This window comes from Pleurodeles waltl, chromosome 1_2 (assembly GCF_031143425.1).
Source record: "Pleurodeles waltl isolate 20211129_DDA chromosome 1_2, aPleWal1.hap1.20221129, whole genome shotgun sequence".
Lineage (NCBI taxonomy): Eukaryota > Metazoa > Chordata > Amphibia > Caudata > Salamandridae > Pleurodeles > Pleurodeles waltl.
In genome coordinates, this window is record NC_090437.1 from 1,133,506,333 (window position 1) to 1,133,533,200 (window position 26,868).

Below are 26,868 nucleotides of genomic sequence, written 5' to 3' on the forward strand. Positions count from 1 at the left end.
GTGCATTCCTGCGCTTTCCTTGTGACGCAAGGCAGGTCAGCAAGGGTACTTGCAGCGCTGCCCTGCGGCACAAAGACTATAAATATGGGGCTTTGTCTTTAAACCCCATTGGAAGACTCAGCATTTAGCCTAGGACTGGGGCCTCCAACCTCTTCTGTAGTGAGAGCTACTTCTGCTCAAGGGAAATTCTGCCATGCTACTAGCATATTTTATCACCATGAAATAGTGACAAAAGGTGTTAACATCTTACTTTGACCACCCTAAGCAGGATTATCAGTACTGATCACCCAAGCATTTCAGGTGAGGTTACCAGTAGAAATGCCATAAAAATATTTATCAATATTAAATACCTCCACTCGAGTAATGAGGAACCATTCAAAATATTACATGCCTTGTGGCACAAAGGACATAACTACAGCAGTAGGTCTTACAAAATCGAATTATCATTCAGCTATCAACTTTCAATTGCATTAATTTGCTTTTGAAGGTATGTATATTTTTCTACCAAATACCACTTTCCATTTTGGGCAAACAAACTAAATTTTCCTGAAGAACATTTTAAATGTAAATAATTACCCATGACTAAATTGTTGGCTCACCTGTAAATAAAAAGGCTATTCTTCAATTCTCAACACTGCAAAAAGTGCTAGGGCACACAGTAGTCATAAACGGTGCCAGATTAAACCCTATGGAGGCCCCTGGACAGTTGAAATTTCGCCCCCCCTCACAAATTATCTCCTAATAAGTTTTTAGTTTTACCAACCTACAATTTTAATAAACCAATTTTATTACACAAAACTAAACATTACATGTACATAGTTTGCATCAATTATTTTTTACAAACTGACAGATGACAGAAGATGAGCTTCTAAGAGACAAACTGTTAAGTGAATCTGATGTCTATGGTTTATGTACTTTAAGTTATTAACCCCTTGCCAGCCATGGACGTAATGGTTACGTCCGTGGCTGCGCCTCTCAGTTGCCACGGACGTAACCATTACGTCCAGGTACCAGCCCTCGGGGGGGAATCGCTAACCACTAGACACCAGGGATTGGTGTGTGTTTGGGGGGGCAGCCTCTTGAGCAAGGGTCGCTACCCATGGGGGCTAATTACTGGTGGCCATATCTGCCCCCTTTGGGGGCAGCTCACCAGAGACCAGGGAAGATTATTTTTTTCAAAATAAGAGTGTGGGCGTATGGCCATACCTCCACCCCAAATAAATGGGACCAAAGTTGATCTGCCCACAAGTAGGCAGAATGGGCAATTACCCCTGGGGGAGGAGGGTTCAGATATTCTACTAGATGCCAGGGAATAAAAAATAAAAATAAATAATGGGGTGATGGCTACCAACCAGTATGGGCCTGGTCATGCCCCCAACTGAAGGGGGTAACAGTCTTTCAGCTCTCCCTCCGCACACTAAAACATCTTATTCCACGGCAAGCAAGAGAACATTTGATTATTTTGGATTTTGGTTTTACATTTGGGCCATGAAAGCTTGGTAACTTTCAAAAATTGTCCCACTTGGAAAGGTGGGGGCTGCACTTATTGTACATAGGGACGCTGCCAGGTAGAAAAATCCACAAGACCTAGACACACCTGAAAACTAAACATCTGGTTGATTCCAGGGTGGTGTGCTTCACATGCACCGCACCATTTTCTCACCCATAATGCCCTGCAAACCTCCAACTTTTCTGGAAATCACACATTTTTAGCACACTTTTGTGATGGAACCTTCCGGAATCTGCAGGAATCCACAAAATTCCTACCACCCAACATTGTCTCATCTATACCGATAAAAATTCTGCTGCACTTGTCAGCCTAACAATGATTTTTTGTAAACTGCCCTTTTGGACCTGCTTTGGTTCCCCCTCAATTTAAACATGTTTTTGGCTCTTCCCTGTCACAGCACAAGTGAGGTATCATTTTTAATGGGAGACTGAGGGGAACGTTGGGTGATAGAAAATTTGTCCCGGTGTGGTGATCCCACATAGAAATGTGGGAATTTTTTTATTTAGCTAAATTTGAGGTTTGCTGAAGATTCTGGGTAAGAAAACTTTGGGGGATCCATGCAAGTCACACCTCCCTGGACTCCCTTAGTATAGTTTTTAGAAATGTCTGGGTTTGGTAGGTTTCCCTGGATGGCTGCTGAGCCCAGGACCAAAATCGCAGGTTCCCCCCCACCCACGCAAAAACAGGTAGTTTTGTATTTGATAATTTTGATGTGTCCAGATAGTGTTTTGGGGCATTTCCTGTAGCGAGCACTAGGCCTACCCACACAAGTGAGGTACCATTTTTATCAGGAGACTTGGGGGAACACTGGGTGGAAGGAAATTTGTGGCTCCTCTCAGATTCCAGAACTTTCTGTCACCGAAATGTGAGGAAAAAGTGTTTTTTGGCCACCTTCTGAGGTTTGGAAAGGATTCTAGGTAATAGAACCTGGTGAGAGCCCCACAAGTCACCCCATCTTGGATTTCCCTGGGTGTCTAGTTTTAAAAAATGCACAGGTTTGGTAGATTTCCCTAGGTGCCAGCTGAGCTAGAGGCCAAAATCTACATCTAGGCACTTTTCAAAAAACATGTCAGATTTCAATGTAAAAATGTGATTTGTCCATGTTCCGTTTCCTGTCGCGAAGAATAGGCCCACCCACGCAAGTGAGGTACCATTTTTATCAGGAGACTTGGGGGAACACAGAATAGCAAAACAAGTGTTATTGCCCCTTGTCTTTCTTTACATTTTTTCCTTCCAAATGTAAGACAGTGTGTAAAAAAGACATCTATTTGAGACATGCCCTGTAATTCACATGCTAGTATTGACACCCCGGAATTCAGAGATGTCTAAATAACCACTGTTTGTTGACACCTTACCTTGTGCCCATTTTAGAAATACAAAGGTTTTCTTGATACCTATTTTTCACTCTTTATATTTCAGCAAATTAATTGCTGTATACTCTGTATAGAATGAAAATCCACTGCAAGGTGCAGCTCATTTATTGGCTCTGGGTACCCATATATCCCCAAAACTAGAAGAGTCCAGCAGAAGTAACAGTATCTTGCTTTAAAAAATCTGACATTGCAGGAAAAAGTTACAGAGTAAAACGTGGAGAAAAATGGCTTTTTCACTTCAATTTCAATATGTTTTTAGTTCAGCTGTTATTTTCTGTAGGAAACCCTTGTAGGATCTACACGAATGACCCCTTGCTGAATTAAAAAATGTTTCTACTTTTCAGAAATGCTTAGCTTTCTGGGATTCAGCATTGGATTCACAACCATTCCTGTCACTAACTGGAAGGAGGCTGAAAGCACAAAAAAATAGTAAAAATGGGGTATGTCCCAGTAAAATGCCAAAATTCTGTTGAAAAATTAGGTTTTCCGATTTAAGTCTGCCTGTTCCTGATCGCGGGGAAGGTGGTGATTTTAGCACCGCAAACCCTTTGTTGATGCCATTTTCGGGGCATTTCAGTAACCAGAAAAATATAAATATGATATGGCATCTATTATCAAAAGTGCAATCATTATTTCAGGTGTGTTTGAGAGAATAATTTGGCAGATTTCAAACTTTAAAAATACAAATGTTCCCCTTGTAGAAGACCTCCACCTTTGCCATATGAATGATTTTGGCCTCAGTACCTTCTTGTTTTAGTTGAAGAATCATATTAATCGTTTGTTGTTAAGAATTCGATGTTTTGAAACTGAGGTCTGGAAAGAGGTAGTAGGAGAAATTCATCTAAATTACACTTAGACAAAATCCCATTTTGTAATATAGATTCATTCAGACCAGTGACATCTAAAAATATTATAATTATACATGGAGGCATTCTTGATTTTGCTGTATTAATGGATGATATATAGGCTTGACAAGAGAGAGAGATCTTCAACTGTTACTTTCAGCACCATCTTCTGTAGCAGTAGCATAGCATAGCATGCTCAGGTATTCTCACTTGTATAAAATTTGATATGTGATACCTTTTTTCAAAGTCTTCTGTTTTAATTTGCATACCGTTTTCTAAATTGGATATTCAATTGCTCCACTTTGGTAATTTCCTTTGTGTGGGCACACAACTTCTTTTGCTTCAATCACTCTCATTAGAAATTACCTAATGGAGGTAGCCTGGGGTCTTTTGAATCCTCGTCTTCTTCTGAAAGAGAAATGTCAATTTTGGATTCTTCTGCAGTTTGCACTACAGTGCTACCAACCTGTGAAGACTGGAAACCACTACACCTACATTGGTCTAAACAACCACAGAGAAGGACTTGGGTGAGTTTGTGAGAATGGATGCCAAGGAAACCCTTCAGGCACCACCTTCTTTAGCTCCCTAACCACTGATGTAACCAGTGGGATTAACAGATCTGAGGGCCCTTTGCACCTCAAAGTCAGTTTCAGAAGCTCCCCAGTATGTGATCTTGTTTCATCAGTTAGACTTTAAAGTCCTTGTTTCCAGGACTTGCAAGTATTTTTTTATCAGAGGTAACAGTGGAAATACAGATTTAGCTGAGCTATGTGAAATGAGAGGAGAGCTTTATTCCTCCTACGCCCAATTTATGATGAGACTACTGGGTCTCAATGTGTAGGTTCTTAGATCTTTACTCTTTCCTTTATCCAGTTACATAAAATGATCAGGATACTTACTCAGGTAAACACCATAGGCCATACTTATGTCCTGCTTTGCCATACATGCAACATGGTGCAAGAGCAACGCAAACCTTAAGTGAGATCTATGAAGCTACACAAGGCCACCTCGCGTAGCCCTGCATGGCTTCATAAACCTCTAGTAATGTAACACAGCGCAAATTGCTGCGTTACATTACTCTGCACCAGGAAGGCGTTTCCATATGTGTTGCGTGGGTATTCTCACATAACATCCATAGATTTTGACACATTCCCATATTTACAAGAACAGATAAACCTGGGAATGCGCCAGAAAGATACGCCTCCCCAGGAGAGGCATAACAAGCAGAACTATGCTTATTTCTTCTCATTGTTTCTACTTTCTACATGTGCTGCATTCTGCAGCACACATAGAAAGAGGAAAAAGCCTCTCAGGATTGTTTTTGTGCAGGAAGGTGTCCCTTTATACATAAATACAATACTGCATGTAACGCAGGCACCCTTGCACTGTGCAACATGGTGCAAGGGTGCCTGTGTTGGCGTTAGGCTGCCAAAAGGGCACCCGCAAACCCAGATGTTTGGCAGTGTTCACCATCTTTTGGAGGTGTCCTGGTACCTGTGATGCAAATTATTCACAAAAACGTAATACTAGTATAACGTTTCATGCTAGAAACTCTGTTTACAGGTACAAATCCACGTTTTGTGACTCACACACTCGAATTTGCACTTTTAAAATAGGCTATTTGCATGTTTTCTAGGACATAGGTGCGCACAAGCTTTGTGAAATAGGCACAGGTCACATTGCAGATTATTTTATTAGAAAACATATTTTAAAAACTATACTGATTACTCTTTTTAACCCCACTTTAAATTCAGTCCTCCTCACCTTCAGCGGAAAGATTTGCCCTTGATTGAAGTTTCCCTTGCTCTGCAAATTAGCACAAAAATGAGTAAATTGATTGTGAAAAAGCACAAGACTAGGAGGCAGTGTAAAAAGATAAATGCTTTAGGCAAATGTTCATCCTCCAGCAATTTGGTGGAGACGTTTGGTGTTGATCGCCAATAGGGCAAATATTTTCTTTATTGTTGAAAAGGCTTTAATTAAAACCTGACGATACAACAAAACAGTTAAACAATCAGAGTGGAAATAGTTAAGTAAAAACTCCATAATGAACTTATTTAAGTCTTTAGATTTTTGAGGAAAAGGAGGGGGGAAAAGGGAAAGGGAAAAAGAAAGACATATAGAAACAAAGAATCACTCATGTATATGATAATAATAAATAATGTCCTGATCAATTATGTAAATAGAAACAGAGAAAATGCTAACGATTAAGCCTTAATGAAATTTTTAGGAAATAAATGTAAAGCAGGAAGTAACAGAGAGCAAATGTATTCATGGATGTTGAACATTTTCAGACATTGTACAATTAGTAGATGAAACACAATGACCAACTTGATTCAGAAACGTAGTCAAAGGTAGCCATAAAAATTGGACCTTCTGAGAAGGCGAACATTGAGCAACGTATATAGCATATAACCTATGATGTGAGCAAACACAATCTCACCATATCTGATATGATAGTTTAGATGAGCATTTTCGATTAAACACAATTTGTTGAACGGCTATTGCTAATAAAATATTTAGTAATTTATTCTTAGGAAAAGATTTGATAAAATGAGAAGTCAAAGTGCCTAAAAAAGATGCTGTACATGGAAAGAGTGTTGTGAGTTAAAAATCTTTTTATTTGGAACCAAAGCCTAAGCCAACAGTAAAGTGTATCAGGACAACTAAACCACATATGCATAAGGTCACCATTAGGAAAGAAGGAGTCAGGATAGTGGGAGTTAGGAACGTAGATTTAAACAAAGAAGTGGTATGATGAAAAATAGGAGAATTAAGAAGAGTAGATTTAGAGGAAAAAGATAGGTCTTCTTTAGGAGAAAAGGGATGTAAAAGAGCTGTTTCTTCAGCCAACCATAAAGGAGAAAAAGTTGCAAATATTTATTTACTGAAAATAATATATAAGTCCCATTGAGATCCATTTAGAAGTAAGTTGCTCTTGTGTAAGTGCGTTATTTACGTACAGTGTCCACAGGCCATAGGCTATTTTCCTGCTGTTTTACACTATTGTAAACTGTTAGGTATATAAATGTGTGTGTGTGTATATATATATATATATATATATATGGAAAAACCAAAAGTTACAGGGACGTTATAGATTATTTGCTACATTTAGGAGAAAGGATATGGCGCTACGGCCAGATTTGTAGACTTTGTAACTAGGGAACCAAGTTCGAGTTTCAGCATCAGCTCTGTAGCCTGCGATTCTTTGCAAATCACTTAATCTTCCCATGCCTAAAACCAAAATTAATGTGTCCTTGTGTAATGTAACTAATGCTCATATAAAGCACTGCAGTATCTTCTTGAACTCCTTAGTGCCCCCCTGACATCACCATTTGTGCACCATATTAAACATTCGGCACACCATGGGGCAGGTTAGGGACAATAGAGTCATTATTTTTGACGCTATTGTAGTAGATTGCAGGATTAGCGCCAAAAATAATCACTAAGTATCGTGGAATGGAATCTCATAGATTCCACTACTGTATGTCATTTCTGTGGTCTCCCTAATGGGGGAACGCCCCCCTGGCGCAGGCATAATGTGGTGTAAGGGGTTACAAAGTGGCACAATGCATGCATTGTGCCACTTTGTACATCTCACGTTAAAAATTTTGACTCGTTGGGCCACATTAGCGTCATAAAAAATTATGTTAATTAGGCCCTAGGCCTTCTTGAATCTGGGCCTAAGTGTTTTGCACACTTCTGTCATTGGGCTAAACTTGAGCTACATTTGGGTAATGTGTGTGCTGCATTTTTACACTGGTGGCCATCTTGACAAACTTATTTGTTATGAAGCTCCCTAATTTCCTTATTTATTGCAGTATTCTTAGTAGAAAATGCTTTCCGTTTCCACTTCAATTCCTTCAAGATGGCATTCAGATATGCCACACGTTTGGCATAAATTCATAATGTAAGCACTCTAGTAGCTCATTAGAACACTGTAGTAGCTGCTGATCACCAGGGAGTTTACTGGCAGTTTGCTGATGCTCAAAGTGCATGTTTCAGTTCGCATGTCAGAATGATTTAATGAAATAGAAGAGGAAATATTTGAGAACTAACTTTAAACATGCCCTTATTTTTGTTTCTATAGCACTCACCATAATGTCTATGACAAAATGAACCACTTCATGTTTTCCCTTTGTATATAAATTTCTACCAGTTTGATTCAATCAAGATCGCTTTAGGTGTGCCACACTTCAGTCATAAGAAAAAGTATTATATGTAAATGTATATACATATGTTATATATATATATATATATATATATTTTTTTTTTTTTTTTTTTTTCAAAAGGAATGACAGTCAGCCAACATACGTGTTTCAGCAAACATGCCTTCCTCAGTGTTGAGTGCCGAAATAAAAACAGAAATTCAACTGATTTAAATACTCCAAAGAGGGAAAGTCCATGAACACAAGCAAGAGACCAAGGGCCCGCTTATGAGTTTTGCAGATGGGAGCACCCCATGGCATGGGCAGTGCAGGGGTCCCCTCTGTGGCCCCCTGCACCTGTTCTCCACCAGTCGTTTCATGGCAGTGAAACCACCATGAAAAGGCCTGTGGAGAAACAGGTTGTCATCAGCAGGGCAGCGCTGACTTCAGCGCTTCCAAGCTGATTCCAACGTTCACTAATGTCTGCCCGTCGGGATCTGCTATCCCAGCGGAAACGGCAGTAGGCTGGCAGGGCTACCAGCCATCCTCGTAATGTGGTGGCCGGACTGCCACAACAGCAGTGGTCCAACAGCCACAGCGAGTGTGGTGGCCCGAGGACCTCCACACTTTTAATTAGGCCCTAATTCATTACGATATCCGATGTGTCAATGTTCAGCCACCATTTTTTTATGTACTTCAAATAAAGAGGTTTAAAGCATCCAATACTCATATACATATCACAGCCGCAGATTTCTGTCGTACATAATTCCATGATACTTGACAGTCTCTATCTGGCAATTACGCCTTGTCAACCACAGTACAAATGTATCACAATGCCTGTAAGGCTATCATTGACAACTTGCCAGTTAACAGATTCATTTACAACCAATTGTACCGTTGTTGTTACAACGTTGGCTTGCAGCAGTTCAGGCAGTCTAAATAGTTCCATTTGCTTTTGTTCACCAAAAGTGCTGAACTTCTCATGACGGGTGCACTGTTGTGAGGGAGGCCTCGCATTACATCACTCTGCTTTCAAAAAGAATGACAGGCATTTGCGGGATCCAATCAATTCCATTGGAACTATTTAGACTGCCTGAATATGTGTGTACTCCTGTAGTACTAATTCTTGTACTCACAAATGCTTTTGTGAATGAACCCCAAAGTGTGCTGTGTAACTTTTGTAAGTTTGTTCAAACCACAGAAATTCACCAGTTTTTGGTGGGGTTCAAGTTATAGTTAGCTCAGTCAACTACAACTGGTTAATTTCTGCAGTTTTTTAGATCAAAATGTTAATGTTGTCACTGGCATTACAGACTTAGGGCCTGCTTTAGATGTTGGCAGTAACAGGTCCGCAGGCACTTTTTCAATGGAAACTCCATCCGCCTGCTTGGCGTTCCAACTGATTTGGATGTTGGCAGTCCAATAGATGATAACCCACCTGAGTCCCACTGTCTCCACCAAGGATTCACATCTACTGCCAAGTCACCATAGGAAAGAGTGGCTTGCGGCGTAACTCCAGCCACACTTACGGTCATGTAGAGTTTGAAGTGCCTTATCGCCAAGAAAAATGTGGCAGTCTGACCTCCAATTCTTACTTACTTTTTTCCTAATTCCACGTCTATTTCTGGGTGGACACGACTGGACAACACCCTCTGTCGCTACTGGCAATGGCCCATGATGCCTCCATCGCTGGTCACGAGAGTAGGGAACCCACATTGGCTGTGTAAGTTGGGGGTCACGGCACATGAGCTCGGGACCATTGCAGACATAGGCAGGTCACCGTAGTACTTTCAGAGTACTGTGACATGCATATGTCATCGAGATGAGTGGGACAGATATGGATAGGGACACACTGGTACACAACAGATGAAGCTCACATACACATATTGTATTTCATCTATACACAAATGTCATTTTAGTGTCAGTATTCATTTGCATATGAATGCTGGTGCCACAATGATGGTGCAATCACAACTGTCAACTGTGTCCTTGTGTGTAAGGGGTCCTGTACATGTCTTGTGGTGCTTCGATGTGTGAGTCAGAACGTGTATGTCTGTATGCAATGTGATTGGCTGGTTAAGGTGGAGGGAGGTGTAGTAGGCGTTGTGGTTGTGTCAGTATGTGTGCCGCTTGCATATGACATTGATAATTGAGTATATGTTGTGTAGTGTGTTGTGTTGCTGCGTGAAACATTCAGGTGAGTGTTGCTGTTCAGCTGTTCAGCAGTCATTGTTGTGATGTTCTGTGTGTGTTTGTATAGATGAGTGTGTAGTTGTGTAGGTTGTGTTATGTGTGCGTGCAGTGTCAATAGTGTGTGTATGTTGTGTCAAGGATGTATGGCAATGTGTGCTTGCAGCATGTATGTGTTGTGGAGTGGCAATGGATAATAGTGTGCATTGTGTCATGTGTGATGCAGGAGGACACATATGAAAAGGTACAGTGTGTGGGTGACGTACCTGTATTCCAGAGCGACTACCATTGTCCGATGTTCATCTGGTCCTGCAAATGTCCTCCATCATCAAACCGCCACCAGTACACTGCCTGCAGGACTGTAAGATCTAAAGACAGCGGGTGGACACTGTCGACTTGACGATCTTCTCAGTTGCAAGTTCCACTGTGGGGCGTTTGGCGGTAACACCGCCAGGATCTAAATCAGGCCCATAGTCTGAGGTCCACAAACAAGTAAACCAGTATTTTGTTTCATCTATTCAGATTAATATTTTGTGATTTCAGGATTCGAGAACGGTGGTTCACTCAAATTATTTTAATTATTCATAAAGAGAATGAAAGAAGTGAGAATCCTTGCTAATTCAAATATCTCAATGTTATTTTCTACTTCAACAGAAAAGGGGCCAACGCATGTGTTGTAACATGTAGGTCACTTCATCAGGGCCAATACAATATTCTTCAAAACCATAACATTTTGTTTAATATATACAAAATGCCACACGCCATAAACAAATAAGTGACCATGACCAGAATGAAGAGAGAAAAGAGAAAGAACCAAAAAATAATGACATACACAATATTTTAGCAAAGAAAATAATCTCACATCAGTACCATCTCAATGAAATATCTTCATTCCAATGCCAGTATTCACAGTCAAAAGGCGTTAGAAGGAAAATAAGTACAAACAGGACATCCCAAGACTTGAATAGTCCGTGAATTGTATATTAATCTTCTAAATTAAGTCAAGTCTGTGAAAAAAGAGACTGTATACTATACTCTGTGTAAATCAATGCCTAAGGTCTCTTACCATATGCGAGAATCATTTCCCATTATGAAGCCAACACCTTGAAAGAAAATGATGAACTATCGTTAATAGGGAAGGAAACCTGTAAGCAGCGAATAAAGAATGAAAATAGTGTGAACAAATGGAAACAGACACCCTTGGATATCTTTCACCGTTTAATAATCGAGAGTGTGGAAGTTATGAAGTACACATTGAACAAAAATAAATATAAATACAATACCTAATTAATGTTGATACCCAATGGTATCTGTTTTGGTTTGTTGTCACTTCATTATTTTCATCCTTTATTCGCTGCTTGTGGTTTAGCTTCCAGATGGGAGCAAGATGGGTTCGGTTTCCCTGATCGCAGGACAACGGGGAGGGAAACAGAACACAAAAATGATCCCACCAATTTGGAGCTGACTTAGGGGCAGATTTATGAAAAATGGTGCTGCACCTAGTGCAGCTCCACTTTTCTTGCGCCACTTAGCACCCCCCTAACAACACCATGTGTGCGCCGTATTTTTTATATGCACACCATTGCAGTAGTTAGGGAACTAGCGTCAGAAGTTTTCACGCTAGTTCGGCGCTTTGCAGTATTAGCGTAAAAAATTCTGATGTTAATCCTGCAAAGCACCCAGAGTCTCATTGAAACCAATGGGAGCCTCCTTTTAACATCTGCTCTGAGCAGGCATTAAAAGTACCTAAAAAAATTATACAAGGAAATCTCTTAGATTTCTTTGTGCTATTTTTTTGGCCCCCCTAACGGAGGAATGCCCCCTTTGCATACATTATGTCTGGCGCAGGCATAATGTAGCGGAAAGGGTTACAAAGTGGTGCAATGCATGCAATGCACCACTTTGTGCATCTGGCATAGCAATTTTGGCCTTGTTGGGCCACATTAGTGTAAAAAAATGATGCAAATGTGGTGCAAGGAGGCACTAGGGGCTCTTAAATCTGCCCCTTAGTGTTTGCTCTCGTTTGGCAGGAGATTTAAAAATGCTGCCGCCAGACAGCAGTAGTATGGCAGTGTAGGCAGGGAAACTACTTTGTCCCGGGGGTGGCCTCCCTGGACACAGTAAGTGAGCCAGCCCCGGGGGATGGTGTCCCCGGGGCCATCAAAGGCTCGGGGAGGGGGCTGCATGTCCCCCTCCCTTTTAATTTAAGTTACAGACCTGGGGAATGGAGTCTGTTAAGCCTATCAGCCTTAGAGTGGTCTTAGAGTGGTCTTCCCACAAAGGATTTGCCTACTTATCTCCAGTTTTTGCTGGATTTAATTTTGTTGGCCTTATGATGCTGTGCACTTTACCACTAGTAATCAGTGAAGTGCTTCTGTTCAGTCCCCTAAACATTGCTTGATTGACATCTACCTAATTGGCATATTTAATTTACTTATAAGTCCCTTGTAAAAGCGGTATACCATACACCTAGGGCCTGTGAATTAAATGCTTCTAGTGGTACTGCAGCTCTTATTGTGCCACCCACTTAAGCAACACACTAAAACATGTTCCAGGCCTGCCATTGGAGCATGAATGCAGTGTTGCACTGCCATGTCGACTTGGCATTCAAACCCCATTACCAAAGCACTAAACCTCCCTTTATTACATATGTCATTCCTAAGGTAGGCCCTGGGTAGCCCATAAGCAGGGTGATGTGTAATTAAAAGGTTGGTGATGTACTTTTAAGTTTTACATTTCCTGGTAGTAAAAACTACCAAATTAGTTTTTCACTACTGTAAGGCCCATCCCTCACATAGGGTAACATTCGCGATTACATACTACATGTAATAAGCTATAATTCCCAGTTGGAAGCAGGTAGATATGTCATGTCTTGTACCTGTGAAATTGCAATGATAGACCCTCTTTTAGAAAGTTGGCATTTTCCTGCCCTTAGCCTTTTGTGCCTGTAGCCTGCCTTATGTCACATGACTGGGAGTAGCACACAATAGAGGGATTAGGTGTTCCTCAATGGGCTATCTGCTGACCGGATGGGGGGGCGGAGCTGAGCACAGGCCCGCTTACACCTGAATAGAGTGTGCTCTGCCTTCACACAAAGGACCTAATGACCCTTGTATTGTCACTGCAGCCAGCTTGGAGCCAGGGTGGGGGAGTCAGTAAATGCAATACACTTCAAAGAACCTTTCCAGAAGCTTCTCCTACTTTGCACAAGGGCACCAAAATATACAAATAGGACCTTCAGACCTACTCTTCAGTTCTGGACCTGCAGAAGGACATTCAGAGGACTTCCTGCTGTGCACTCTGCCAGAATGCTGCTGTACTTGGAAGGATTGCTTTGCTGTCTGAAGCCTGCCTTGAACCCTCAGAGGCAAACTCTGCTGTTTAGCCCTGCATCTTCACCTGCACCCAGGATTGCCAGAAGTGACTCCAAGGGTTAGTTTCCTGGCCTCCTGTCCACAGCCACAGGGACATAAAAGGCTACCACCATCTTGAACCAGTACTTGGACCCAACCTGAGTGAGTCTGAGTCCCAAGAGGTGTCTCACCACTCTCTGACCCTTGGCTGTGGTGCTAAAGGTGGCCAGATGGCCAATTTTCAAAATGGAGCCCTTATGTAGAGCTATCTCATCTGCCATATTATAATTCAATTATAGCCTTTAGAAATCACAATACGGTGATGGGATATCAGTAACCCCTCTGCCAAACTCTAAATCAGGCCCTTAGACAAAATGTGGCCATAAAGTGTTCTAAGAACCAGGAGGAGACTGGTCAGATTGACTGCATAACTTTTCCCGTCACATTCTTCTTCACAGCAACAAATACATTTCCGCTGTCCTTTCCCAAAGGGGTATCCAACATGGTGGAACTGCAGCCCACTGCTTCATCCCACTGGAGTTTCTTTTGACTTTCATTTAAGTGATTAAGTCTGAACATAGAAATCTTCACTGTGGCTTCATCCCAAGGCCATCCAATGGTGATGTTCCCTTTTTGCAAATCCCTGCAGACTTGATGTGCTGAACTTTGCCCTCTCAGACATTTTTCTTCATTAATTTTTGTACATAAGAATGCAAGCACTGACTGGGTCTATTCCACTTCTTGTATCCAAACTGTGCTCAATTGCGGTTGTCCTTAACTTTTGAATTTGACCTATTCTTGCTCGATTATATGTCTGCAGTTGGCGCTTTGATCTTTTAGGTGCTAGATTTCACTTAAAAGTTTGAAAAATCATAACTCTGGTTCTACTGGTTGCATCTTTGTCCTTTTGGTGTTAAATAATTTATTAAAATGTACTCTATTTTGTGTGTTATGTTTTTACTTTATCCCTCTTAGTCTGCTGCATAAATGCTTTACTGATTGCCTCCAAGCTAAGCCTGACTGCATAACTTGCAGCACAACATGACAGGTACAGGTCCCCTGGCAATGTGCACACTTGGACACAGTTGACAGGTGTGAATGTACCGCCACTGTGGTCCCACTATTCATTTGCAAATGAATACTGCTACCATAATGGCAGTTGTGTATGTATGCGATATGTGTTCCCCTGTGTCTGACCCACTCGTGTTCCCGACATATGCATTTCACGGTGATTAAAAAAATTACTGTGACGTATATGGCTCCAGTGGTCTCCACCTCCCCCGCAGTGTCCACCCAATGTAGCCTGGCAATGCAGCATTCCTATCTTTTAGTCTTTTGATGTGGGGGTCATGTTTTCTCTGTGTCAATGGCAGCAGTGAGGGCAGTGTTGTCCATTAATGACCAGTTGAAGACAAGGGGGGTGGTTGTAAAAAGAGGAGTTTTCACCACCTTTTGTCCCTAAACTGCCAACTAAGGAGAAATGGTTGGACCGCCACTTTTTCCTTGGTGTTAAGGCACATCTAAGTCTGCATAGCAGAAAAGCTAGCTGTGGTCCCACTATTGATGCAGCCAATTTTTCTTGGTGTAGATGGTGGTTCGAATGCAGTCTTTTGTCTCTGAGAGAGGCAACATCTAAATACGGCGGGAGGACCATCTCAGCGGCAGGTGGGTTTACAATTGAAAAGTCGACGGCTGGGACCATTACTGCCAACATCTAAATCAGGCCCTAAGTCCCTGAGCCCTGTAATGACTGTCAGCAACATTTGCTCATGTTGCTGGCAGCCAATAAGAGCACTTGCTCCTGCGGGAATCTGACTCCTGTGGAAGCGCATTGGCCCAGGGAAAAAAGCTCGAGGGACCAATCAGAGCGCTCTATTTTTGAATTGGCAGTCCCGCAAGACACTTACAAGCCTCTTGCGGACCAAACCATGCACATCAATAAATATTATTGTACCTTAATTTTTCAAAAACTACGCAACTGATTTACATCAAATTACAAAAAGCACAATCTGCGTACCAAGATCTATCTTCCTCACAAATTTTGTGTAATTCCGTTTAGTAGTTTTTGAGGTATTGCTTCCTAAGATGTCTATGGAAAATGCATGGTTATTGCGCTTTCGGACATCCATGTTTCTCACCCTGCTTAACAGATCACCCCAAAACCTTCCATGCGCAAGCTAGGCCAGAAAGAGCTCTATATTGGAAGGTTTTGTGAAGATTTGTCAAACGATGCCAAAGTTGTTAGCAACACAAAAATGCATTTCCTATGGAATTGCTTACCTAACTATAACTACTCAGTGGTAATAGCCACCAAGATATACATATATACCTCATACTACACCATCCATGCCAATGTGGAATGAGCAAAAGCAACCCCTGACACATGTTTCAATGTCATTAAATCACTTCAGAGAGGTTTAGCTTTGTCCAGACACAAGTCTCTTTTGCTCATTCCAGGTAGGCTTGGATGGTATTTTACCAGTCCAAAGCTGTAATACTGTGCCTGGAGTGGTGAAAGGCTTTCGTCATTTTACAACTCTGCAAGGATGACACAATCCTATACTTAAAGTTTTTGCTGCACAAATGGCAAAAGACTTTGTTGTTTTCTAGCTCAGCGTGGATGGCACTGTGCTAATCCTATTTTTAAAAACTTTGCTAGAAAACAGACATTTGAGGTGAGGAAATATAAGGTGTCGCTGGTATTACTGGTGCTCATTACTAGATCTGCTCTCCACCTAAACTTGGGAACTACCCAGAGTGTTCTCTCTTTTGGTTTGCATAATTTATGTGTCACTCTAACCCTGAAAGGGTGTTTTATATATATATATTACTGGCAGTAGCCAGCAGGTAGTTATAGTTAGAACCTTTTGTTTTGACAATAACATGGATGCTGTTTGATGAATCTTCACAAAACTTTCAAAGCTAGTACGACGGTCAGTTCAGCTGTTGTGCTGAAATTTTTGGGGTGACTCATCAAGCGGAGCCAAGAAAAAGGGGTGGCCCAAAATGCATTTTACCCATTCATTTTCCCATAGGGTCTCTAGATACCACTGCAGCCCAAATCTCTGAACAAAATTACACTCAATTTAGCAGAAAGCTATATCTTGGTGCGCAGATCATGTTTTTTGTTATTTGGTGTAAATCTTTCAGTACTTTTGGAGTTATTAAAGGTAAAAGAAATATAGATATCTGGGCGGACCCTAAGCACAGATCTCATGGTGAGATCTCGTTGGCTGTCAACACTTTAACCAGGAAGTGTTGGCAGCCATCTTGGGACCAATATACATGATAGCACCCCACTGGAATGCACAGTAGTGAATGTCAGGTTCTGAGGGTCACAAAAAGGAGAACATATAAAGGGTGATAACAGATTTTAGTTACAATATAAATCATCTGTTGATGGTACCATACTAATTTTAGGAATTGTGGTGTGTTCTAAGGCAGTGGTTCCCAAACTGTGGTCAGGGGACCCCTGGGGGTCTGCAAAGCCTCTTCAGGGGGTCTGAAACTTCTTAGAAAATTGAATAATATTAACAGATTAATAAGGTGTATATAAAGAAACTGGCTAAATGCTCAATTGAAAAATTGTAAACGTACTGTAAATGTCAAGGAATTTGAAATTGGAGGCTAAAAATTAAATCTTTATCCTCTTATTGATTTGTGGGAGCAGTGCACGTACATCAAGAGTATAGTATGGATGATGTGACGCTTCAATTGAATTAAGAAAAGCTCCAACCATCCTATTACAATTAAATTTTTTATTTATTTATTTATATTTTTTTGCAAATTAAATAAAATGTGTTATTATTTGTATATGTGTTTGATAAATGCTTGTTTCTGTATTTTTTGTGTATTGTTTTGTGTTTGAAATCATCAACAATGTATTGACTCGGTTTCCAGTAATGATAAAGTGGGGGTCCACTGAAGTCAAAAGGTTAGGAACCACTGTTCTAAGTTGATTTTGCCCTGTGAAAAAGCCTCTCCTGGGATTTCATGAATCATGTTTGTTAGAAAACTGTTTTCTAATGATTGTCTCTTAGAGGTTATGGAATGTGCTCCAGAAACTAAACTTAGACCATATTTTCTATAAATTCATGCTATCTTTCTCAGCCATATCAGAATGAAATGTGACATTCTCAGTAAAAAATTTACTTCCCAATAGGAGTGTAGTGTTTTGGGACTTTGTGCTGCTCGTGATGCAGCGCCAGCTCCATATGGAACGTTAGTATGGAGTCACAAAACATTTAACGTTTTATTCTCCGCCTCTGAACCTTTGGAGTAAGTTGTTGTTGTCCTCACTGCCTGGGGTGGTTTCTTTGACAAATAAAATCACTTTCTGCACAATAAATGTTTTACAGTGTGTTTGTTATCACAAGGGGCAGTCTATCAGTTGATTCCCTTGTGTTCTACTGCAGACTCCCAGAGTGTTCTAAAGAAAATCTAGAGCGCTTACAGTCTTACTTATGACAAAAGTGTGGCACACCTGACAACTTAATTGAATCGAACTGATAAAACTTAGAACATTTAATTTAGAAAGGAACAAACTGAAAGAGTTCATTTTGTCATAGAAATTATGGTTAGTGCTGTAGAAAGAAAGATTAGGACATGCTTCAAATGAGTACTCAAATAGCTTCCTCTTCTATTTCATTAATACATTCTGACGTGCATACTGAAATATGCACTTTCAACGCAAGCAGCAGACTTCCAGTTAACTCCCTAGTTATCAGCAACTTCTGTCAAGAGTTCTAATGTGCAACTTAAGTGCTAACATTCAGAATTTATGCCTAAAGTGTGGGACGTCTGAACGCCAGCTTGATGGAATCGAAGTGGAAAACTGAAGGCATTTTCTACTGAGGATACTTTGTTTAATGAGGAAATTAGGGAGCTTCATAACAAATAAGTCTCCCAAAATGTCTCCCAGAGAAACAAGAGCACAAATGTAGCAAAAAGATCAACCAACCAACCAAATGTAACCCAAGCATAGCTCAATTACAGAAGTGTGCAAAACACTTAGGGCCAGATTTACAAGAAAGTGGTGCATCAGTACTGATGTGCCACTTTTCTTGCATCACCCTTGCCCACTTAACAACACCATCTATGTGCTGTAGTTATAATACTGTGAACTGTGGCAGTTAGAACAATAGCGTCAACATTTTTTATGCTATTGTGGAGCTTTGCTACACTAGCGCCGAAAATGTTGACGCTATTGTAGCAAAGTACAAGGATGCGTTAAAAATGATGGCAAAAATGACGCAGTGAAATCTTGTTGATTTCACTGTGTTATTTTTGCAGGCCTCATAATGCCGGAATACTCCCTTGCCTACATTATGCCTGACGGAGGCATAATGTGGTACAAGGGGTCGCAAAGTGGTGCAATGCATGCATTGTGCCACTTTGTAAATATAACACTGCAAAACTTGCCTCATTGAGCCACATTAAGGTGCATGGTGGTGCAAGGAGGTGCTAGGGCCATGTAAATCTGGCCCATAGGGGCTTATTTACAATCCCCTTGTGCCGCCAGTCATCACTTTTTATATGGGAAAAAAGTGACGCACCGGCAGCGCAAGGGGCTTGTAAATACGCCCCCTTATTTTTGCAGTTTTTTATAGTACAAACTTGACGCCAAGGTATTCAAGTGTTTTACATGAGCATTAGTTACATTTCACAAGGACATATTCATTTTGGTTTTAGGCATGGGGAAATGAACTGATTTGCCCAAAATCACAGGATGTTGAGCTGATGCTGAAACTCAAACCTGGTTCTCCAGTTTCAAAGTCTGCAGCTATGGCCGTAACTCCACATCTTCTCCCCCTAAGTCTAACAAATAATCAAGTGATCAACTAGATAAAAAACATCAAGATAATAAATAATTTAAAAATGCTTTATCGCTATTTGTGAACTCAAAAATGTGTCCTCATTTTAGGTTTTACACCACTAACCATCATTCTTATGGGAATTTCTAAAGGAAATGCTTTAGGTATTACAATTTTGGTTACATCGAGATGATGTTAGCAATCTAGATGTCCATTAGAATACTGTGGGGAGGCTGAAGTCAGGGGCACAGACTCGGATAATTGAGGGTTGGGGGAGGATGTGGAGGCAACAAGTTAACCATGCTGGGCAGGCGGGAGGGGCAGTGGCAGCAAAATGCACTAGGGAGGGCTGGGAAATGGGAAAAGGGGGAGCAGGGGCAACAAACCAACCACGCACGCAAGAGAGGCTGTGGTAATACAACAGACCATTGAAGGCAGAAGGAAGAGACAGTGGCAGTACCACCATACATGCCAACAGACTCAATCCAAGCAGGAGACTCCCAATGTTTGTAAGCCTAAAAGGGCTTTATTTTATTGCATCCTGTCTACAATATCCTCTTTTGCAATGTAAGTCAATGGGGAAAATCAATTCCACAGGTTTTTTTCAAAATCTCCTTCTTACCAAGTTCAACGTGTTGGCAAGTATAGTACATTGGATCATGGAGGGCAGGAAGAATGGGGTAGGGACATGGAGTCAGATAACACAGGACAGGAGGGAGATAGGCAGGGGCACCAAACTGACCTTACAGGGCAAGCATCATGAGTTGCAGCAGCACAAAAATCCCACAAAGGGCAGGGGGGACGGCAGTGCAGAACAGCGCACCATGGAAAGCAATAGTAAGGGGACAGGGCCATGCACAGTGACAACAGAGAGCAGAGGAGAAAGAGGCAAGGGCAACAAGCTAATCATACTGGACAGACCAGGAGGGAAAGTTGCCGCATAACGGTCCATGAATGGCAGGAGGAGGGGGAGTGGCAGCACATCAGACCATGTAGGACAGGAGGGATGAAGTGATCTGTGGACTTGGAGAACAGAGGGTATGGAGTAGGTGGATGTGGAAGCAAGCTAACTGTTCAGTGCAGGCGGAAAGGACAGTGGCAAACCAACAACCACACAGGGCAGGGGCCTAAACTTGAAAAATGAATGAGAAAACTGTGCATGGCGAGGGTGTGAGTTATAGTTCCCTTAAGGCACGAGTTATGATTACTTGAAATAACTCTAACTATAAAAAAATATGTTTAAACATAGACTCTAAGGTGGTAATAGCTACATTTTAAATGACACAGAGAAATTGGAAGTTTATAGAATCATGCATATAGGACTTATGAAGATCAATTCTGTTTTGATTAGCATATGTAGTAATATTATATTTGTACAGATTATGATTATACAAGATATTAATTTAATATTACTAGGCTAAATGAATGATATATACTTAGGATTTTTTTTTTTTTTTGGTTTCTACCTGATAATTCTCTTTGGGTAATTTAAGAGATCTCAAATTCATTCTGAGGTAACACTGTCTAAAAACTGATAGCAGTTAACATTTCAAGATGGCGACCACCTTTTTGAGTAGTTTGTTTGTATTTTACTGTTAGTCTGATTTTATGTTGGTGTATTTTGGTATTTATTGGTATTTATTAGGTTAAAGTTTTGAGTCCCCCATCAGTGATCCAGGCTACAGATGAAACGCTTTGGAAGGAATAATCTTGTGTTAATTCAAATATATTTGCAACTTGCCAAAGTGTCCTGATTGTTGGACAAGGAAACGCTTTGATATATATTTATGGGATTCCCGACCGCCACGTTTGAGCCTCGCTATTTCGGGACTGACTGAGGTGGATATATATATATATAGGCTGAAACGCGTTGGGAGGAATTTCGTTGTAAAGAGTAACAAGCTTTAATTACACTGGAAGTGTCCTGACCCTTCTTGTTATTACAAGATTTTCTTTGCATATATATATGTATATATATATATGCGTTTCTACATCCAAGAAGACAAAAACGGAGCACTCACTGAATAGCTTTTCAGTTGTCATTTATTTACAGTAGACATGTTTCAGCTTGTGCCTTCTTCAGTACTAGCCAAACGACATGGTATTGCACCAATGCTTTTAATTTCAACAGGTGACATTTATATTTGCTAATTGATAGGCATACTCAAAACTGCCCTTTCTGACATTCAAAATCCATGGCAGCCATTTCTGTTTGTCTTTTTCTACGTGAGGCCAAATGGCAGCATTTGCGCTGTACCTTTCATTTCCAATGTAATTCTAAATTAACACAGTAGTTCATCTCACCTGGTATAAACAGCACCCCAAATGTTGATTAATACATGTCACAAAGATTTAAAATCACACAGTCCTCTTTGCACCATAATGATGACTATATATGCATTTTCATATTAAGCAACTTCCATGTTGTTTGACACTTATGAAAAAATTACCCTCGCCACACCCGTAATATCCAGTCTTCAAGTGCAGCACATGCAGGTGTTGGGCCTATAGCCATACTACCGGCAATTTGAATAATTGCTGATCAAATCGATGAAGCTGCGCTTCCAAAATAGTACATGACAGTGTAGGCTCTATACTAATTTATTTGTTTACAAAGTTCACCTGTAACTCGCCTGCACCCAGGGCGGATGCTTCCGCTAAGTGATGGTAAACCCATGGTATCTGCGTTTCTACATCCAAGAGGACAAACACGGAGCACTCAAAATATAACAGCTGAACTTTGATGATTTTGTCTGTGTAAAACTGTAAGAATATGAATATATACATACGTATATTTACATTTTATAATTTTCCTCTCCTGAAACAGTGATCCACCTGTGAGTTAACAAACAATTACAATGGAGCCTTTATCTGTTAATGTACTATAAACTTCCAATGAATCACACTTCGAGTTGCGAATGAAGCTCCTGTTTAAATGCGTCAGAAAATGCCTGTGAGTGTCCATCGGTTGACAAGGTGGCTGCATCTCTCACACATCAGTTTGGGAGTTTTTGGGGAAAGAGTGGGAGATCAATCTCCTGCCGCACTTCCTTCAAAACATTTGTGGTGACAATCTACCAACTCATCCTGCCCCCTCAGTAGCATGTCAGACATTTGTAGTGGAGTTCCTGAGTCCTCAATAAAAAAAATTCTAGCTAACGCAATAAGAATTTTCAATTCTATTAAGGACACGGAGGCGAGTATTATGCTTCCCTTTCTTTACTACACATATTACAGAAGCCAATCAGATACAATAAAGACAAAACTGCAATAAAATTACAAATCCCATGAACCCCAGTTTGTAAATCACATGGGCCAATCCTCAACTGTCTAGCCCTTCAATAGTCACTACCACCATTTTAACCTCCTCTTTCTTTGCAAATGGCTGAAGTAAAAAGTAAATTTCCATAAATCCATCGGCTAGAACAAGTCTGATAGTCACCAAACAGGACCTGGACCTCCGCCAATCGTCAAAGAACTAAGACCTTCAGAAGAGGACGTTGTAAACTGCCAAACCACTTGGAACCAAAAATCCAATTCATGCTTGCTTCTGGTCATTACATACGAGAGGAACCATAGCCATAAAATCTGTGTCCATTGCATGCATATACAATAACAACAATGGGTGGGAATGAATCTTTTATACATTAGAAGTATTGAAAAAACATCTACGTATACCTTACGTAGTAATGCTAACACTCAGGTTGGGATAATCCTTGCCTCTGTGTCCTTAATAGAATTGAAAATTCTTATTGCGTTAGCGAGAAATTGTTTTATTCTGTGTCATGACCGGAGGCTCCGATTATGATTGTTCAAAGCTGTGCCACCACAACCGATGCTACATCCACAATCGGTTTGCAATAGAAAGATTTGAATGTGGATTCCGGAGACCAGTCCACTGCTTTCATGATATCCTCCAAACGAGATCCCAATGCAAAAGATGTTGACGCCACAGTGCCTCGCGCCAAATGAGCACTAAAAATTGAAATGTCAATTCCTGCCTCAGATAACAAACATCACATCCATCTATCCAGAGTGGCTGATGACACCTGTCCAAAATGTTTCCGGGGAGCCATGAACAATTGTCCCTCAGGCTCAACCCGAAACTCACTGATAGCTGCCTTGTATGCTTTGATACACTCTACCACACAAAGCTTTTTGTCAGAAGGAAAAGACGGATAAGAAACTGACCTGATGTTAGTCTTCATTCTGCAGGATATGGCAAAACTATCACCCCCAAGAGAAAATGTCCTACCTCTGATATCTAAGGAACATCTGCGACCCTTTTGCAAGAAATCAGGCACAATAGCGTAGCTGATAATTCCTCACACTATAAATATTTATTATGAGGCCAAGAAATCAAGAGTCTAAGCACAATGTTCACGTCCCACAAGGTCAAATATCTGGCTTGGGGAGGTTTAGAAAACCTAATGCCTCTTATTAACTTGCACACCAAGGGGTCCTCGCCAACAGGTTTGCCATTAACATGGATATGGCCTGCTGAAATAGCTGATCAGTAGTTGTTTACCAACCTGTAAGCTAAACTGGAATCCACCAATGAAGATAGAAAATTGATTACTAGACAGACATCTGCTTGAGGGGGATCGGCATTCCTTTCGTTACACCAAGATACCCATCTCCGCCACGCAGAGGCATATAGTTTGTGAATACTAGGTGCCCGGGCCTGCTCGATATAGTCCGAAGCCTGTGCCAGAATGCCTGGCAAACTCTATCTTTTCTAGAAACCCTCCAAGCTACTAACTTCAATTGGTCTGATGTGATCAAGGGATGAGCAAGGCTCGCTGGGTCCAAAAGGAGATTGTGCCTCAATGGAATAAGGAGAGGAACCTCGCATGTCATGTCTAAAGCCATGGGGAACCAAGGCTGAGCTCTCCATAGCAGCATGACCAGAATAATCTTGGCCCTCTGGCATCTCGTCTGAGCCAATACTCTGGGTATCATGAGGAAAAGCATAGCCCAGGTGAGGCGACCAATCCTGCAGGAATGCATCCGTTGCCAGAAACTCTGGATCCGGAGGCCAGCTGAAAGAATTTGGAAGTTGACAATTGAGCCGTGAGGCAAAGAGGTCCACTGAACAGGGGCCTGATCTGTGATTGAAAGGGAAGAAAACCCTTGGGTGTAACCTCCAATCACTGAAATCCTGAAGGTGGTGAGAGTGCCAATCCACCGCCAAATTTTTTGATCCTGGCTGATATTCTGCTATGAGAGAAATCTGGTGCTACAGACAAAAATGTCAAAAATCCTTGGCAATCTCCGCCAACATCCGGGACCTCGTACCTCCCAGCCTGTTGACATAGCTGACTGCTGAGATGTTTTCCATCCGCAGCAAAATGCAGCAGTCCGTCTTTGATGGAGATAGACTCTTGACCGCAAAGGAACCCGCTAGAAGCTCCAGGCAGTTGATGTGGAGCTGAAGTTCCTGCTCCGACCAACGGCCTCCTGTGGAGAGGGACCCGCGTTTAGCTCTCCATCCCCACCTGCTGGCATCCGACTCCAAGATAATGTTGGGGGCACTGCCAAAAATTGCGCTGCCATTCTGAGGTACTGGGTTTTTCAGAACCGGTACTGATCTGGTAACCCAGTGGTGCCAGAGTACACCCAAAGACCTCAGGTACTTTCCTGATTCAGACCACAGAAACTCAGAGTTTTCTAGGTGAAGTCAAAGATCGAATTTATTGGCTGCAACCAAGTAACAAGCGTCCTAGAAGTACAACAGCACGGTTTGTATGTTCTCAGGAGACTGTGTCAATGCAAAGTCAGGTTTCCTTATATACAGTTTTTTAAGCTTCAGGCAAACATTCTTGACATTTTGGTTGGTCATTCACATGTTTTCACTACAAAGGAAAAAACAGTGTCATGATGAAACCTCATATTTCATGTCAGCCAACCCATAATAAATTACCCGACAAGGCCTAGTATTTTACATCAGATAAGTGTGGACCCCCAATAAAAACGGGCACCTCCCCCTCGTAAAGTAAGAAGAAGAAAAGAGCAGGTGCAGGTGTGAGCAAGATTAGGCAGGGTGTGTGAGCGATAATAAGGGTTTTATGGCATGGTGTGCCTTGATGCTATCTGATTCGGCCACTGGGAGAGGGACTGACCAAACAGGTTTGGCCTGAGGCAATGGTTCCAGCTTGCCCAGGTCAGAGAAAAGTCAATCAAGGTGTACGTGTCCTTGGAATCAAATCTGACTGTATTATAAGCCTATGTGAGGGCAACTTTTAAAAATGGCTGCCGTGTATAAAATGGGAGCCACGAGTGCAGGACGAAAATGGCGATTTCGAGGTGAAAACGCTGCTGGAATTGAGCGAAAATGCTCATGCTTAGTGTACTAGTCATTATCGGTCTTTTGATACTAAAATCGTACTGCTGTGGCAAAGCAAATTACATGGGTCCAGAAGTTTTAGAACCACAATTCTAGGCCACAATGTGGGCTAACCACCAATTCATCTCCAGCCTGGCTTCCGAATAACTCAACCCCTTCTGAAGGTGTTTTATCTTGAGGCATTGAAGGGCCCTGTAATGGAGGGGACAAGGAAAAATGGCCTGGATGGAGGAGGCCAGAAGGTCCACAATCCAAGCTACTGACCTCAATGATACTGCCTGGCCTTGCAGTGCAGCTCTCAATTCCTTCTTGATCGATTTGACTTTTTGCGACAGAAGAATCAATTGTGACAACACCAAATCTATCCGGAATCCCAAAAATTCCATCTGCCAGAAGGAAACCAGGCAGGATTTCGGTTGATTGATGATGAAACCCAGGCCCTGCAGAAGCAGAATTGTCCATGACAAATGCAGGGTTACTGTCTGAGAATCCTGGGCCATAATGAGGATATCGTCGAGGTAGATGATTAACCTGACGCTGCAAGCCCAAAGAGCCTCTACCACTGGTCTCATCAGCTTGGTGAAACACCATGGAGCCAAGGAGAGACTGAAAGGAAGGACTTTGTACTCGTAACATTGACCGCGCCAGTAAAACCGAAGAAAGTGCCTGTGGGGAGCAAGAATGTGAACTGAAAGTTATGCCTCCTTCAGATCCAGCTGGACCATCCAGTCCCCCTCCTGCAGTAGATCTCAAAGAAGATAAATACCTTCCATCTTGAAATGTCTATAGACAATCCAAGAATTGAAAATCTTTAGGTTGAGCACAAGGCGAGATCCCCCTCTTCTTTTGCTGACCAGAAATATCGAACTGATGAATCCCCCCGGGATGGGGAGTAGAAACACATATGGTGCCTTTTTGCCTGAGAGCAGAAATTTCCTCTGAGATGAGGTCTGAATCTTGTTAGAAAAATATAATTCCTGAGGAGGGTTTGTCCGTATCGGGGATTTGTAGGGATCCTGAATCAGTGACCTCCAATTGTGAATGTACATTCTGATCCTGCCCCCCAAAATCACCTTTGATAAAGGTGTGAGACTCATCGGAATATCCTGGTTCAGAGTTGCTGCTTTGCTAGCCCCTGCCGTAACCTCTGCAGAAGGTTTGATCAGATTATTGGTCCTGCCAACCTCCCTGGGGGCGATTAAAGTTTTCTCGTTGGGAGCCCTGGTACACACCTCGGCCTGACGAACGGGCCCTGTATTGTCCGGCCCTGCCAAAAAGGTGGTTTCAGAA

The 26,868-nt window shown here is 41.6% G+C and overlaps 1 protein-coding gene across 4 annotated transcripts in view; it reads right to left on the minus strand.

Annotated features, from left to right (window-relative positions):
• The window catches only part of LOC138248803 (uncharacterized), a 254,919-nt gene that overhangs the window by 148,050 nt on the left and 80,001 nt on the right, over positions 1-26,868 (minus strand). For all 4 annotated transcript variants that reach the window (XM_069202737.1, XM_069202746.1, XM_069202719.1 and 1 more), the window contains exon 3: positions 5,493-5,534. In XM_069202737.1, coding sequence (XP_069058838.1) covers positions 5,493-5,534 — 42 coding nt within the window. The remainder of the gene's footprint in view (positions 1-5,492; positions 5,535-26,868) is intronic.